Source organism: Strix uralensis, chromosome 4 (assembly GCF_047716275.1).
Source record: "Strix uralensis isolate ZFMK-TIS-50842 chromosome 4, bStrUra1, whole genome shotgun sequence".
In the NCBI taxonomy this organism is placed as follows: Eukaryota; Metazoa; Chordata; class Aves; order Strigiformes; family Strigidae; genus Strix; species Strix uralensis.
This window is the reverse complement of record NC_133975.1, coordinates 117,430,447-117,447,682: the sequence shown is the minus strand read 5'-3', so window position 1 is coordinate 117,447,682 and position 17,236 is coordinate 117,430,447. Positions and strand designations below refer to the sequence as shown.

The window sequence follows — 17,236 nt, the reverse complement described above, 5'->3', positions numbered from 1 at the left end:
TAATACTTCCTTCAAAAAAAGCATTGCTCAATCAGAATTGACCTGTCTACATTTGAACTGAAATTCTAAAAAAATTTTAAGAGTTAAAAAAATTGGATGTAAATCCATGAACAAGATAACTCATATTTCTACTTTCTATTTCTAAGAAAAATAACTCTAAAATTCAGTGAAACTACTTTTTTTATTGCATTATATTTACATTTGACTGCCTAAAGAAGTGGGAATTGCTAGATTAATGATTTTACAATTGCTTTACTTTCATTTTGAAGTATAATTTAAAAAAATAAATCCATGAACTGTTTTCCTAATCACACATCACAATCAACCCACATATTTTTTGCTGAACATTATTACATAATGTCATGAATTTGCCTGTCTTGGCTGCCTGTTTATGTAAAAAGTTACTGCTTCCATTAGTGTTGAGGATGGTTATACAGAGAAAAAAAAAATATTTTAAAATCATCTTAAGGAGAAGAACTTTCGAGAAAATATTTTAAATTCGGACCAGTCACTTCAAATTTTTTAAGATTAAACAAATTGTTAAATAATTCTCATGTTGTAAAGATCCTAGACATTACATATCTACATGACACTATGTGAAAGAACCTGCATTTACCAGCAGAGGGAATAAATGTCCAGATTTGGGATCTACTTTTTTTTGTGAATAAATGCATATTTTCTTATCATCTTTATAATATTTCAGAAGCATAAAACTAAGAACAGTGTTAGCCACAAAACATCATATAAAGGGATGACAGTGTATTGTATCTGTGTATCTATCTACGTACAAAATAAAACTTTGTAATAAAAACTATCTCAACTCTGTTGAATGCAACAGCTTGGTAGTAACCACGAGAAACGTTAAAATTAGAAGACACTACAGAGAGCACAAGAGCTCCCCCCACACTTAGTTTGCTTGGGTAGTGCCATGACAGAAACTGTACCCCAAGAGCAACAGCTCCCAGGATTGCTCTGGACAGACTGCAAACACGCCTCAGGAGAAGACACGCTGTAATTTCCATCTCCCAGCAGGAAAAACCTGCCTCTGGTGAAAGCACAGGAGGTGCTATTCCCCATCTCCCTTTATGAATAATGTAATACATAAGGTTTTCTTCCATTGACCTTGCAGTAGCTTCTGTAGTAGCCACTTACAGAGACAAACTAGAGTTTGGCACTGATTGCTATACTTCACTGAAATACAAACCTCTGAAACAGGTTCAAGTCCTCTAAAAATATCTATTTAGTGTCACAAGTCACACATACGAGAAGGTATTGCTGGAGATGACCTGAATATACTTAATTTTAAAAATAAGACAATTATTAGGCAAGCTCCAGTTGCACACGGCATGTTTAGTCACGGGTGAAGACCTTCAAGTTGCCCTGTAATATTCATTAAAGCCACTAGATGTCACATTCTAGCTACGATTATCAGTTCTAGGGTTTGATTGTTTACGTTTGTTTTCTTCTAATAAAATGCTTGAAGTGGAAACAGGTTTAAATTAATGGATTCCGGAACTGTGATGGCACTGAGAACAGAGCTGGGAGATGAAGAGTTCTTCCGTTTGTGGTAGGCAGATGTTTCTCCAAGGATTCTGAATTTGGCAGGACCCCAGAGTCAGTGACTTCTGAGAAAAGCTACACAGCCCGAATGTTCCCTGCCCCAAAGGTGAAGGCAAAAAATTGCTAGTGATAAAAATCAAATACTTCTAGCTCACAACTTAAGCAAAATATAGGTGGGAGATACACTAACTCAGAGGGCTGAAATCTTGCTTTAAGCAACAACAGCCATTAAATTCACTCTGAACAGATATGAAGCCTAAGAAACCCTTCAGTTCTTAGGTGCAAGATCTTCTCTACATGACTGACATAGCTCCTGATGAGCTCTCTGCAGAAGAGTGGTAACACTGTAATTTCTTCCACAGATGGCACGTTCCCTAGATGCCACTGAATTTAGAAATGAGTAAGAACTGTAATCCAGAAGTCTCCAGCCATTACAGGAAACTGCTGTTGATCTGCTGGGAAGGACAGATGCTTTGGAGCCTTTCTGTTCTGAAGTGCTGATGGAAACTAAACAGGGGCAATGATACCCACTGAACCTGCCCCTGGAGTTGTGGAGGGAAAGGGCTCCTTTTGAAATGCCTACAAGAGGTATATATTGAAAATATTCAAGATGCTTTACTGTGCACTGCTACACAATGTTCCACTGTCTTCAACAGATATTCAGCCTGGCAAACATTTAGAAGCTAATTATATTAGCACCCTTGTTATGTAGTGACTCATTGCTTTGGACTAGTCAGAAAAATTGAGTCAATAGTTCATCTGGGCGTTACTGGTGGCAGAAGTTATTGTGAGCTTTGGTGGACGCTGTTTACAATCTTCATATTTCTAGCATCACAAGTATGACAGTGTTCCATAGTCTTACAACTCCATGTTAGCATAGTAAGAGTAAGAACAACTTACCACTGATTTTTCAAGCTGTAAATGAAATTTTACTGGCATTCTGTACTATTAAACCCATGTTAGAATAGAATATAATTTCTAGTGCTATTTTCTCAGCAGGACATAAGATGATGAGTGTATACTCAAATCAGAATAAAGGAGTTTTTTCCTTCCCCTCTCTATAATTAGCCTGATAAATTTCTGCAGTGGACACTAAATGATATTTATTATGGGAGACTACTAATTCACAAAGAGAATGACCAAACGACACCTTCATCATATGGTATATTTCACAGTCCAGTTCTCTTTCCTAGCCTCCACAGTACTCACTAATGACAACAGTGTCAATTTTCCTAAGTTGTGAAGCACAATCTGAGCCACTGTTGGTATTTATTTAATAATAGCTCTTAAATACAAAGAGAGGCATGGTCTGTTCTCTAGTAAGACTAATAGTCTAATCAGGTCAAAACAAAGCTGAAGGAAGTGATTTTAAAACACATATAAAGTGATAACATATATTCTGGTCATTCTGGGCCAGTTCCTTGGCCATGATTTTAAAGTGAATTATAGGGTGGAATAAAAGTCAACAAGGCCTCTGCTTCAAGAGCACAAACTATCCGGGAACATGCTAGGTGTGGCCAGAATATCTAAGTATTTAAATGAGACATAATAACACAGCTTGCTAATATTTAAAGATGCTGCTTTTCTTTAAAACTACATTAATAATAGCCCTTTCCTCTATATTCTTTCATCCTCAAGTCTTTCCCCTCGCAGGCCCCTGCTCTAATTCTCCCTGATATAACCAATGAAACAATGTATTTTTCAAATGAGATAAGCATGATTTACTCAGTACCTAAGGAAAAAAGACAAAATTGGGTATTTGTATTACGCAGACACTTCTGTTTCAAAACACATTATAGTCTTCTCTATACTTGATATTTTATTAATAATTGATGTTAGCCGTATTTATCAAGAGAATAACATACTTTTAAAATTTATTCAAATTGTTGGTAATTTCCATTACTAAGATAATACTTTCAGTAAGATGACCAAACAACCTGTTTTTATAAAAAAGTTCTTTACATACAGTTTTCCCAAGTTTGAGAATGAGTTTTTCAGCATTTATGTGATCCATAAAGTTAGGATGAGATTTTCTTCTGCGATAATCTTCATCAGTAAAAGGAATCTCGGGATCTTCCTATGAAGGAAAAAATGTGACTGTTAAACATGTCCTAAAACAGAACATGGGATGGGATGGTTAAAATAAGTTTTAAAAAATCTGTTTTAACTTTGTTTTCATTTGAAATTCTTAAAATTTCTGATTCTGATACCTGAGGTTAAATGTTTTGTAAATGCCAATAGCTCAATTTTCACAGTAAAAGATTTTTAACTACTTTTTATATTTTAAAAAGCGTGAAATTTTATTATATATAGCATTAAACAAGCTTGAAAAACTATTTCTGTAACACTAAATTTAAAAATTGCAATAGCATAATACAAAGCATCCCACATGGTTCCTGACAATATTTAACATATATAAAAAGTTATCTATTTATCTGTCTAGACATTTAAATATGTATTTCATTAACTATATAGTAAATACGGGATTCTTTATGACTGAAGGCCAGTGCATATTGTGGTTAGCATAGGCCTTACCTCTTGTCCAAGCAGTCCCTAATGTCTGCCTGTATTATTGTAGCACAGTGACTAAACTGCTCTGTCCAGTGGAACAAATTTAACAATTCTGGCAGTAAGTAGTGGTTCAGGGTGAAAGGATCATGAAAAAAACCACACCTGCTGACACTAACTTTATTAGCTATTGTTGAAGTACATTCTGAAATACTTTGTTTAATTGTATTTAGTGAATATTTTCCATTAAATGGAAATATTCAGTTAAAAAAAAATAAAATCAATGTTTTCATGTTACTTACAGGGTCAGGGGGCTTGCTTTTTGCCCATGTCATTATTGTTGAAATGAGGATGAATAACTTTGGTGTTGCAAAATACTCCATTTCCATATGTAGGGCTGTTAAATGAAAGCAAATAATTTAATTAATTGTAAACTGTATTACTCAAACTGTATTTTTGCTTTTATATAAAGGTCCTGTATAGACATTTGTGCCATAATATTCCATGTGATATGAATTTTTAAGCAAATACTCTTTATTTGGGTTGGTATAAAGATAGTAAGTGAGAAAGAAAACAAATAGACAAATAATGGTAATACAGAAGGAAATTATTGGGAATACATATCATGGGGGAAAAAAAACCCAAATCTATACTACGAAATGATTCATCTTTATTGACTGCTAAGATAGTGAAAGAAAATAAAAGTGTGGGTTTTTTCATGATTGAAACAGAAAATCTACAGAACTCAAGTAAAGCTTCCTTATTTTACTTTAGAGCAAAATAATTATATGTGGTTTATGTAACTTATGATATTATAGTATAAATATTTGAAACAGGAAAGCATAATTTAGTTTAACTATCATATAGAGAACAATATTGCACTGTCACCATATCAAGATTTCAGGTGCCTATTAGACTTTGGATATAATAATCAGTAGAAAGTTTCAGAAAGACTGTTGGCAGTATTTTTTGTTGGACTTTTAAGTCAAAATATGTTTAAAACACTTATATAAAATTTTGAAACATTATTTGAATACCACAGGAGCAATTTTTCTACCCACCTCCCAATGCAAATAGATAAAATGATGGTTGACAGTTATTTAGGGAAATAACTGCCTACACAGATATGTCATTCAAAGTGTTGGACCATTCCATGACAGCTTCTCTACCTTATGAATGCTAGAGTGCATTCCATGGTTCCTTGCTAATTAATTGAAAAACTCATGCAGCATTTCTCCATCAAGGAACTCAGGTTTATATTACAGTAAACTATAATACATTTGTGGTAAATTCCAAATAATTTCATTATACATCTATGGTAAATTTTGATGGCTGTATAGCAACCAATTTTCTGTTCAGTTGATAGCTGTACTAACCAGAAGCAGCCCATGTTGCTTCCTCAATTTGATTTGCATCCTCAGTGATATTATATAACACAATCTCACACTCAAGCAAGTGGCTTAAGAGCTCTTCTCGAGAAGAGACCTGGAGAAAAAAAATAGTTAGAATCTGTCATTGAAAAAAAAGAAGAAAAAATATCCAAAATTCCTTTTGTCTTCAAGTTTAACTTACTGATAGAATGTTGTTTTCTAACACTAAGATAGTAGAATAATTCATAAGACAGATATCAAACTTTAGCTGTCAGATACAAGTAAAGTGATGAAATGTAAATTAAATGCTGAAACTTCTAATTTACATCACAAATCAATATAGTTCAAAAAGATATACAATTTTTAGTGGTATTTTAGGATTCATATCTTTGGTGCAGTTGTATCCAAAAATATCTATGACTTCTATAGGTATTTTAAAGAAGTATCATTTGGCATAATGGAGAAGACAAAAGATGTCCATTTCCTTGCAAAATAGCTTCCTGTCATTTTTGTTAAATGCAGATTGTCTGCATCACTTGAGCAAGTCCAACAAATACCTTCAGCAAGAGCAGTAATTAAGATTAAATACTGCCAGCTATAATTTTCTGATTGAACAGTCAGCTGTATAGAGGTTTAAATCAAAATTTTCAGATGTTTGTAGAAATTCTGGATAATCAATGTGAGACAGAGGCAATTTTAGTTTCAGAAAACTAAATCAAGCAATAAGCAATCACATTCCTAAAAGCAAGTCTCCTTTAGTTATCTAAACTCTAGACATACCTTTATACAAAGATGTAGGTATTCAGAACAGTTAGCTGCTAGTGAAAGCTGAGCTTTCAGTGAACAGTTCAGAAGGGGGACACTAATTTTGATTCCACACCACTTCATTTAAAATGGTGATAAAAGACACAGAGAAGGCAAGAGAAATACTTGAGGTGCGCATTTTGAGGGAAAAAGCAAGCAGACCTGTAGATCATCAGGACCGATGATGTCCTTGTCCATAACTATATTTTTTTAAAAAATCTATTTTGAGTCTGAGTTCCTTCCTTTTACTATTTGTTGTATCAGACCTAGCAAGGAGGAGACAACAGTGTGCAGGAAGCAGAAGGAATAAGATACATGTATACAGCTTCCAGCAGCAACAAGTACCATTTTATTAATGCAGGTCATTTTACATGCCTTGAAATATTTCTAATGTTGCTTAATGGCAACCTGAAATAAGACTCTTACTTACTGTGTATGTTTCCTCTGCAAAACATGGTTTAGTACTCTCTGGTTCAGAAAGGGTACCCACTATTTGGTAGACTTCCTCCTTTGATCTACTAGAAACTTCAGCAGCTGAATCATTTTCATCTTTCTCCTCCTCTTCTTCTATGCTTTCAAGTGATGCCCCAACAACACATCTGGATAAATACTGTAATATACAAAACACACATTTGTATGCAAATACACGTTGAACCCTACACAGCTTCTCATGATCTTGGGAAGACACCAACAATGTCTGGCTAGCCTAATCCTGTTGTAGGTAGTGTAGCTCAGAACACAACTTTCCATTGAACAGGAAAACGTTAGGGTCTCCTCAACCTCAGCTGTAACGTTTTGTCTTGACTTGTATCTTACGCCTCAAATCTTACGCCTCAAAGTCGAAGACGTTGGTGACTCGCTGGATGCCTCTTCTCTGCAGCCTGGCTCCTCCCAGGCAGCTGTTACCTCAGAGAGGCATTCTCTCTCTCCACAGTGAAGGCTGTTGCCTGAGGTCTCCCGAACTGTTTTACCCATATCTCCTGCTCCTAATTCTCTTTTCTTTCTCGTTCTTATCTTAACCCCTTCTTGCCCCCAGTCCCTCTCCTCAGCAGCTATTTTAGGTGACCCCAGCTACCCGGGTGGCTTTCCTCCCGGCCGAGCTCCCTGGAGACCAGCCACGGCTCCGGGCCGCGCTACCGGCCGCGGGCCAGGCGGGCGCTGCCCGCGACGGGCTGGGGCAGGCGGGAGGGCGGTGGCGCCTCAGGCAGCGACCGCTGAGGAAGAAGCGGCGGTCGCAGGCAGCTGCGGGCCGCTCCCCGCGGTCACCTCGCCGATGCTGCGGCCGCAGTAAGAGTCGAGATGGTTAAGGAAGACGCGCCGGCCCTGCGCCGGCCCCGCCGCCATCGCCACAGCCTGCCACGGGGACGCGGCCGGTTGCTACGCGACCAGCGGCGGCTGCGCAGTGGGCGCGGCCCGGCCCTGCGGCCTCCCCCGCGCTCCCGGCCGGCCGCGGGCTAGCCTGGGGCTGCCCCGCCGATCAGGGCCGGTGGCAGCAGAATGCCGGGCGCCGAGGGGCCTGTGTGCTCTTTTTTTCTACCTATTTTCAGTCTGTCCTAGGACAAACTGGGATAGTGGCAGTCAATAAATTAGGGGCTTTATTCATGACTTCTAGACCCCGAACAGGACAAAGTATATGTAGTACTGCTGAGATAAAAATAGCTTTAATTAGGTTATTAGACATCCTTTCGGACACCAGGCAGGCTTTGAGGCTTTTTAGGTAATTCATAGATTAACAGCTACAGTAGGCCAAGCGGCACTTATTCAGGGGTTCAGATAATGAAAGCAACTGACAGTCAGAGACCTACTGAAATTCTCCATTGTCAGTGCTTCAGAGAAACTCCCTCCATAGAGGGAGCAATGCCCAAGTGTAGGGACTGGACAGCATTTTCTTCATAATCTATAACCCAGACAGAGCAGAATGCCATAGCTTTCCCATTTTTGGGTTAACACCAGTATATTATAAGAAACAACAGAAGTCTCTTCTAGCAACACCTACAAACCACTGTTTTGAAAGTATTTCTCAGTTTAGGTTTATAGTAAGCACGCAAAATGACAAAGCATTTTAAAGATGTGGGAATAGAAAGGAAGATTGGTGAGGAGGACTGTAAACAGTCAAGTGACTTGTAGCTGGGGTGATGAAAAATACACGTATCATATTGTTGTTTAGCTTTGTGTGCTTGACCACGTTTAGATAAAATAGGCCGGTGATACGCTCAGAGGCACCTTATCAAACATCCTTGAGATTCCTGCCCTGCTGGGGGAGAGCTCAAAGCACAGTGGAAAACTACACCTGTGAAAGTCCCTGATACATACAGGCGAAAGCAGCTGGTTCAAGACCTTTTTCTGTCTTTTCTTATTTCTAGCTAGCAAGGACCAAGGTCTGCCATGCCTGCGTTTCCGCTTGTGTGCCTCTGCCCGGGTGCTGCTGCAGAGATCCCCTGCATCGTGAGATAACGAGAGTAAATTTACTCTTTGCATTTCCTCTGTAGTTTTTTGGTTGTTCCTGCGTCCTGCCTATGTCAGCTCACACATATGGCTAAGGAAAAAAAAAATACTCTTAGCAATGCAACATTTAGTTCCGCATTTTTCCACTTGTATTTCTAACACTTCCAAGTCCCTCTTTACAATCACCTACCTTGTTTTTTCACAACAAAGTTTCAGGAGATACAAGTTAGCAGCCAAAAGTTTTAAGATACTTGTTAACTATTTGATATTTAAAATTATTTTATGGGCATGATGACTTTGCTTGTTCATTCCCCCCTTTCCAGTAGCTCCCCCCCAAGAAAATTACAACACACTGGTGCACATATTTAATGCTTTAGTCATTCAAATTGAACAAGTAAATTAGTTGCAAGAAAAATATTCAAATATAAATTTGGTAAAGTACATTCTCCTCACAGAGGACTAACCATGTGCCACAGACCTGTGTGCAAAAGAGAGCCTATGAACAAGTTTTAGACCATGAAAGCATACCCTAGGGCAGAGGATTAATATCAGACGTTTCAACCTAAAAAGATAATAAACACAAAATTAAGCTCTGGAAAACAGAAGCACTAACTACCGTTGTCAGTCATAGTTGTACATTACTACCCCAAAGCTATTACAGAAGCTCTACTAGGCTTCTCCAATTACTATGACTAATCCTGAGCAGGTAGAAGTCAATATAGCTCTACTGAAGTCACTGGAATCTGTGACTTCATGAGAACCGATGTATCCCTAAAGCGTGGCTCCAAAAGCACTACTTCATGTACTTGTCACAAAAGCATGGCAGAATAATGGCAGAATTATTTAAATAAAGTTGCACAAATACTGAGTGATACAAGAATACAAAAAGTACGAATGTCACGATGTTAGTTCAACAGTACTGGTATTTCTAACCAACTGTAATTTTTAAAAAGTCTACTATTCAGTACCTACTTGAAAAGTTACAGCAGAACAACAGATTTATAAAGAGATTTGTACCAGTTTTTAAGTAGAAAATACAAGTTATATCTTCCAGTTTGTATTAGTCTTAGCAAATTTCATACAGGCTTTGGTTTCAAACCAATACAATGCAATTAACATTACAGTGCTTACTTAGTATTCATTAGGAGAGGACGCTGTACAATTGAGGGAGAAAATGTGAAAAACGGGAGTACCAAAGTACTGTATTATAGAAAGTAAAGGCTGAAGCAAAAATACTCTTCGGTATATCCTGTACATCATGTAAACACACATTCAGAATAGTAAACAGACTAAAATGTCTTCCAAGCCTCCCAGTTACAATACAGCATACATATACATATATATAGCATATATGACATCATCTTTAGGAAATGTAGCCCATTACATCCTAATTCTGTGCTTAATCCATTTGCGATTCAGACAATACATTCATGTATTAGCAGTACATCTCATATTATTCGGAGTTTGCTGGCTGCCGTAGACAAGGACAGATCGAATAATACTGAGCATTGCTTTTCACTCAGATACTGTCACTATATAAGCAACACTCAACTGTTCGAGAACCATCTTTCTTGTTACCAAAGCTGAGAATTTTCTGATTTATGTATAGCAAATCAAGCTGAAATTTTGTTCTTTGCAGGACAGTAGTCTTCCCAATTTTTTTTCATTAACTGGGTAGAGCAAATAGTTAGCTTCTATTTTAAAAAGCAGATATGAAAATTATCAGTAAGGACACACACAAAAAAGTACTACTTATATATATAACACTCAGTCTCTCTATATTCTTTTAGATTTTTGGATAATAACACTTTGAAAAGAGACCAAATTTTCTGAATGTTGCAAGAAGCAACTTACTTGCTCACCTACGACAAAAAAGGAAGTAAAATTAAGAAACTTTGTTATTTATCAAAGTGGCTTTTAATAGCATTGTGATATATGCAAATCCACTGTAGCAAAATGTTATAGAGTAGTACTAGCATGAATTAGATATTAAAGCAAGAAATGAAGCTTAAGATGTTTGTAAGAAAGATCTCAGTGCCTCATACTAAGAATTCCTTCTCGCATTAAACCTTCCTCACATCTGCGAAAATCATGACTGACTATCTTTCTTCAAAGCTTCTAGTCTTTGTAGTAATGCATTTCCAAACACCTCTCGATATGCAGGGCTGAGAGAGTCCAATAAGGAGTAGACAGTTTCGTGGTATGGAGTTTGCAATCTGTCATCAGTCTGATCAAAATCATAAGCTACTACCTGCAACAAAGAAATCACTGGTTAAATTTCTGTGGTTAGGATCACCTTGCAATGGGAAACAGGTGTCACAACATTTAACTTTGCCAGCGAAGGTGGTACAGTAATTCAAGAACAAAAGAAACTGGATATAAATCTCAATCTATGCTTTCTGCTATGGGGTTTAGTGGTAGTACAGTATTCAGACAGTTTCAAATACCTTTTGTCCAAAACTCAGAATATTAGTAAAATCTATCATTATGGCCTTTGAAAAGAAGTCTTACATCTATGTGTTTGCACAAAAAATACAAATGGTGCAAAAAGGAGTTGTATACATGCTGTATTACTGACTTACCTGGTACCCGAGAAACTCAAAGACTGACATGCCTAAAAGAAATTGCTGCTTCAATCTTCATAATTTTCTGTCTCAAATAAACACCTATTTTTTCACCAACCTCCCCTCTTGCTTTGTTGGAAGTAACTAGTTAAAGTTCCACTTTCTAGGAGAAAACATGTAGAACATGCTTTCATAAACGTACAAGAGCAATATGTATGCTCTTTTGGTGTCACTGTCGTATTTTTCTAGGCACCTTTTGAACATGATCATTGTTCAAAACAAAGCAGCTTAAGAAATTATAAACAAATCAGTTTACCCTGAGTCCTGCTTCAGTGAGCTCCAGGCAGTATCTGTTCCTTTCCCTGGTTTCCACATTGATATATGCCACATCCTCTGCACAGGGAAGGGTTTTTGAGACAAACATGTTGCTGACAGCAAACAGAACATCATTCACAACAGCTTCGGCTTCTAGTCTCATATCTTTCACATCTGTTCCTTCGAAGTCTCTATAATCAGAATCCTCTTCAAAACCCGTATTATTGGGCAACTCCATAGGATTGCAATCAGTCTCCATTCTGCATATGAAAACATTTATTTTAGATTTATCATACCACTACACTCAATACATATTAACACCATAAAACAAGTTATATCTTAAGCAGACATATTTAACATTGTCCAAAAAAAAGGCAAAATATGAGACCCAGTGACTTCCATAACTCATTAAATGACAGTCGAGAGAACTCAAAACCAACACGTTGAGAACAACTGCTTAAGAAGGTTACATTTGCACATATAAGCAGAATCAGTATCCCTGAAGTTGCTGCTGCTTATGCAAGTAACTTGCATTCTGTTGTATAAGACTCTGTTATGATTCAGCAGTAATTAATTCTGCACTTTGCTGATCCAGAATGCAGTAGGAAGACAAGTCATGCCTGGAAAAACTGACATCAGTAGCTGTAGAAAATAAAAACCTATTGTTGGTGAATTTAAGAAATGCTTAGAAAAGTCTGTGAACTAAATAGGTTATCAGAGACTATAAAGACCTATTAACAGCCGCTTTTTGTTCACAGTCACTAAAGAACAATTCTCTCGCTAAGCTTTTATGCACAACTGTCAGTGCATTTCAGGAGCACATACAGCCGGTCTTTGTAAGCAACCGTTACCAAACCGGGACGGACCCTGCGGGGGTTACCAGAGCGGCTCCCGCAGTCCCCTCTCAGGTAGCGGTGTCGCCACGAGGCCTCACCTAACTTACACCCACGGGGAAACGCGCCGGAGGCCGGCGGGGAAGCCGCTGGGACGCCGCCCCGAGCGCTTCGGTAGCCGAGCCGCGCTGCCCGGCGGGAGCAGGGGCTGGCAAGAGCCGATCTGCAACACGCAAGACATTCACTCCGTCGGGTTCACCCCTTCGTGACAAATCCCGGCTTGGACCTGCGAGCAAATTCCAAAGAAGCTGCAGGCAATGGAGGACCTGGCTACCGAGCCGCGCAGCCTCCCGTTCGCGGTGAATCACAACAGCCAGGGACCGCCCCGGCGCCACAGCCCCGAGCAGCGCGGGCAGGAGCGGGGCGCCACCCCCACCGGCAGCGCCTAGCCCCGGGAGCCCACCTACCAGCCCCGGCGGCGGGCGGCCGAGGCCCCGCCGCCCGACCCCAAACGGCTCCGGACACAACGGCGCCTGCTGCACCGCGCCGCTCGGCTCCGTCCCGCCCCGCCGGCGGAGAGCGACCCGCCCTGCGGCCTCCCCCGGGGCCCTGCCCTACAGAGGCGACCCCAACTGCCACCGGCTGCTCGAGGCCTCCCGCTGCCCCGCCCCGGCGCCGCCCGGCAGCGGAGGCCCCTCCGGCGCGACACCGCCCCCTCCCGCGGCCGCTTCCGCCCCCGCCTCCTCCGCTCGGCGACGCCACTTCCGCGCGGACGTCACGGAGCCGGTGACGGTGTTCGGCGGGAGGGGGGGCCGCGCTTGGGGCGGAAGGAGACAAACAGCCTGATCGGCCCGGCCGCCCTCGCCGGCGACGGAGAGCTGAGGCCGGGGGAGGTCTGCCAGCCCGCCGGCCCCTTCCCCCTCTCCGCGCACCGGTCCGCTGCGCAGCGCGGCTGCGGCGGCCCCCTCCGTGCTCGCGGGCCGCTGAGAAGATGGCGGCGACGGTGTCCGAGTGAGGATGGAGCGACCTGTCAGCGCCTCTTCGCCCTGAGGGGAGGCAGTGCCGCCCCGCCGGCGCTGTGAGAGGCGCCGGGGGCGCCGCTTGGCAGCGGGAGGCCCCAGCGGTAGCCTGCGCTGAGGGGGAGAGGGGGGGAGGCTGGGACCGGCGGCTCCCGCTCATCTTCCTCCCGCTCTCCGTCCGCCGGGCGGGCCAGCCCCGGCCCCGGCCCGCCGCCCGGCCCCGCGGCCCCCAGCGCGCAGCCGCCATGCCGTGGCCTTTCTCGGAGTCCATCAAGAAGAGGGCCTGCAGGTACCTGCTGCAGAGGTACCTGGGTCACTTCTTGCAGGAGAAGCTCAGCCTGGAGCAGCTCAGCCTGGATCTCTACCAGGGCACCGGCTCCTTGACGCAGGTCCCTCTGGATAAGTGGGTAAGAGATGTCGTCGCTTCACCCCCTCGGCTCCTCTGCGTCTGAGGGACCAGCTGATTCCCTGCCCCCGGCCGCCACCCACTTTCTCTTCAGTACCCAGCCTCCTTTATGTAAAAAGTTACAGTCATAATTGGCATTTAATCCAGGGAGCTATTCTCTGATATGCTAGCCCTTAAAAAAAATCCCAAACCTGATCATTTATTATGTATATGTTTTTCTAGACACACTTTGACTTTGTTACTTTTAATTATGAGAAAGGAAACAACTAAAAGAAGGCAGTAGCTGCTGATACTTCAGGGAGAAGGAGCTAGGGTAGCCCAATCTACTAGAAATTCCTGCTGTAGTTACTGAGGAGCATGTTTACTACTAAAGATGATAAAAACATAAAGTAATCCCTGTTCTACCTTGGAGGCATCTTGGTTCTTATTGACAGTGTTATGCTGAGCTTAGTCCACGTAGGTCTCTAAAAACTGTCCCCTAGTCTTGCAGTGGTGAAAGTACTTGTTGACAAATGGAAAGCTCTTTTTAGCTGGAGTTTACTTAGCAGGTGAGCTGTCACACTTTGAACCAACTGAAGCTTTTTTCAGTCCAGGTATGTATTTTTTTATATATGTGTGTATCTGTCTATACACACAAACACATATGCAAATTTCCAGCTTACTGTATGAATCCAAAGATCTGTGTCCATGTTTGTAATATTTTGTAAAGTTTCTTGGGTTAATGACCAACGTTACTGAATTCTACCTGCCAGTCAAGTGACTATCATGAGGAGCCTTAAGCACTGCTGTGCGTCAGTCACTGACTTCCAGGGTAGCCCAGATGGTGAACTAGGTACACAGGCTTATTACTTTACAAACTACTTTCAAAACCCATTTTTACTATACTGTATTTTGGTATTAGGCCGTGATGGGTACATTTTAAAATACTTGTGAGTATGTGATGTTTTCAAATAATGTTTTCCAGTTGTTTGTGTGAAAGTATGTTTGAAACTGGCAGGGGACAGACGTTTGCAGAAATGCTCAATATTACCAGTGTTTTAGTGTGGGTTTTTTTGTTGTTTGCTCGTTTGTTTTCCTCTTTTCTGGCTGTGTCTGCAGCTTGTTTTCTGTGGCAGACAGTAAGGCTGTCTCGCTTTAATTGAATTATTATGCCCTCTAGTGGGTATGGCAGCGCTCTTTGCTAGTCAAAGTGACATTATTTAAAATGTAAATACTTTGAAATAGCAGCAGTTATGGACCAGTACTAAATGAACAGTTAATTATGTATACACAGTGATTAAATGTATATAAAATAATGCAGGTTATCTTCCCCATTTGTAGATCAGCATTTTTCTTTTTTGCTTGTAAACAATGACATGTTTGAGGTTCTCTGCATGTGACTTTCTCATGTATGACAGATTGCAGAAACAGATGTCGCGGAAGTACTACAGCTTTTTTTTTCCCCCAGTCATTGTAAGCTTGTTCTCTATGAATCACTGGGATGACTGTATTTTTACATATTATCTTATCCATTTTTGTGGATCTGTTCATCTTAAGTTGTAGATATTTTAGCCAACGCTGTGTGTATTTATAGATTATGGAGATACAGGAATGCCTGGGGCTCTTGGTGTAACCCCTTTGTCTCTTGGGACCTGGGCTGTTCAGAAAAATCAAAATGTAACCCATGCTGTGTGTGGTTGAATTGTTGAATTTCAATACACATCAAATAGTACTTTTGCTACTAGTGTATTACTGTGATTTCCAGCTGGAGACTTTTGGTCAATTACGTGGGAACAAGTCCTGATGCGAAGACTGTGCTTCAGTTTTAAAATTTTGCTTGGAATGCTCTAATTGCTGCTTTCTAGGAACATCTGGCTTGTTTATTAAGCAATTTAGCTATAAGAATACTTGTTTTGGTTTTAGATAGTACATTTCTATTTCAAAATAATAAGAAATGTACTAAAATACACTCATTTTTATTGCCATGTATGTTGGTAGCAAGAAGACAGATTTATTCAAAATATGGTAACTAGCTTACTTCCTGCTATAGCAAATTATTTTGTAAAGGTTGAAGTAATTTAGATGAATCTGTGATATTTTTAAATATGGTGTTCATGCCAAATTATTATTTTTGCTTTATGCTGTTACCACATCTGTAATTCTTACAATTAGTTCAAAATAAAGTCACTGAATCTTAGCTGATTATTTGATTCTTAAATAATTTCCTGATAGAGCTGTTTCAGGTTCTGTTTCTTTAAAGTTAGTGTCTTTTTCTGCTGCTTGAGTGGACTTTGGAGCAGAAACTAGAAAAACCAAACATGCAAGCAAACAAAATTCTAAAAGCAAAGTTATTAAAGAGCATAAGCAGAGCAACAAGTTAACATGATGGGAAAGTAGCACCTGGAGATGTAAGAATGAAAAGTGTTATTTTCTAAAACTTTTTTGGTTCATTTTTATTTTTAAATTATGCTATATAGTTAGAACAACATTTTAAATATAATTAAAATGGAAAGCAACTTTTAAATCCTTATTTTTTACAAAACTTTTGATGCTGAATTTATGCATTTTCTCAGGTAAAATCAGTGGCCATGTTCAACACAGGAAGGTCAAAACCCCCCCACACTTCTAATATTACAACCACAGTCTTTAGTAGGGTCTTGTAATGTGATTTAGATTGTTTTTTCTTTTAGTAAAGCAGCCTCTAGATAGTTCTTCTTCAATAATTTCAGTTTCAACTAAATTTTTGAATTGGGGCACAAACAGGAATTTGCATTTTTTTAACATAAATGCAAAGAATATATTTTTTCTGTATGGATATAATGAAAGCTATATACAGCAACATGCGAGTCTTCACTTAAAAATCCTGAGTTGTTATTTCAGAGCTGCTGTTCCATTTTTCTTACCAATTTCACTTACTCTGTATGATGCTGAGGGCAACTTGATTGTAGTTTTGTTTATAATGTCACTATAAAGGACTGGATTACTAGAACAGTTTCTGTAGAATATTGGTCTGTCTGCTGAGCTTCATTTTTTTTAAATTGGTGCTCAACATTGAACACATTAAAATATGATTTGGAAATGGCAAGTATGTTATACAGCAAGAGATAGTTATTTGGTTCCATTGTTCCAGTGTCACAGAGAAATGTAAAATGAACATTGCATTGAAATTACATGCTAGTGAAATATTCTTGCCACAGAAACCAGGTACTTGGGTTTTTAATGTCAGCCTGTTCTCAGCTTTCTTCAGGTACTGCTGGAGAAAGAACAGATTAACTTGTGTTATTACTATAGTATTTATAACAGGAAGATAGCAGAATTCTTTTGGTATAGTGCAAAAATACAGGTTATACAGCTACGACAGAGAAATCTGTATTATGCTGAAAGCTATGTAATTAATGTGAAACAAATTACAGTGGAATCAAAATACTTGAAA

General features: G+C 39.9%; 3 protein-coding genes across 12 annotated transcripts in view; 1 reads left to right on the top strand and 2 right to left on the bottom strand.

Moving 5' to 3' along the window:
* Nucleotides 1-7,586, bottom strand: part of AK7 (adenylate kinase 7) — a 28,017-nt gene extending 20,431 nt beyond the window's left edge. Inside the window, exons 1-5 of the mRNA XM_074865236.1 lie at nucleotides 7,509-7,586; nucleotides 6,673-6,852; nucleotides 5,445-5,553; nucleotides 4,371-4,465; nucleotides 3,527-3,637 (exon numbers count right to left, since the gene is read on the bottom strand). Of these exons, the coding sequence (XP_074721337.1) occupies nucleotides 3,527-3,637; nucleotides 4,371-4,465; nucleotides 5,445-5,553; nucleotides 6,673-6,852; nucleotides 7,509-7,586 (573 nt within the window). The remainder of the gene's footprint in view (nucleotides 1-3,526; nucleotides 3,638-4,370; nucleotides 4,466-5,444; nucleotides 5,554-6,672; nucleotides 6,853-7,508) is intronic.
* Nucleotides 7,587-9,040: 1,454 nt separating this feature from the next.
* On the bottom strand, nucleotides 9,041-13,088 carry GSKIP (GSK3B interacting protein). Of its 5 annotated transcripts, XM_074868732.1 has the most exons (4): nucleotides 12,867-12,993; nucleotides 12,501-12,685; nucleotides 11,568-11,826; nucleotides 9,041-10,938 (listed from the first exon to the last, which is right to left on the bottom strand). In XM_074868732.1, exons 3-4 carry the CDS (start codon nucleotides 11,823-11,825, stop codon nucleotides 10,777-10,779), a joined length of 420 nt encoding a protein of 139 aa, XP_074724833.1. In that variant the 5' UTR covers nucleotide 11,826; nucleotides 12,501-12,685; nucleotides 12,867-12,993; the 3' UTR covers nucleotides 9,041-10,776. The 5 variants fall into 5 exon arrangements, with proteins under 5 accessions (XP_074724833.1, XP_074724834.1, XP_074724836.1 ...); XM_074868733.1 differs by lacking the exon at nucleotides 12,501-12,685 and having other exon boundaries at nucleotides 12,867-13,088; XM_074868735.1 differs by lacking the exon at nucleotides 12,501-12,685 and having other exon boundaries at nucleotides 12,863-12,985.
* A 112-nt stretch (nucleotides 13,089-13,200) lies between these two features.
* ATG2B (autophagy related 2B) overlaps nucleotides 13,201-17,236 on the top strand; it is a 50,085-nt gene continuing 46,049 nt past the window's right edge. For all 6 annotated transcript variants that reach the window (XR_012628951.1, XM_074868730.1, XM_074868728.1 and 3 more), the window contains exon 1: nucleotides 13,201-13,825. Coding sequence is in view for 5 of the 6 variants with exons in the window: in XM_074868730.1 (XP_074724831.1) it covers nucleotides 13,664-13,825 (162 nt within the window). In the remaining variant the exon portion in view is untranslated. The remainder of the gene's footprint in view (nucleotides 13,826-17,236) is intronic.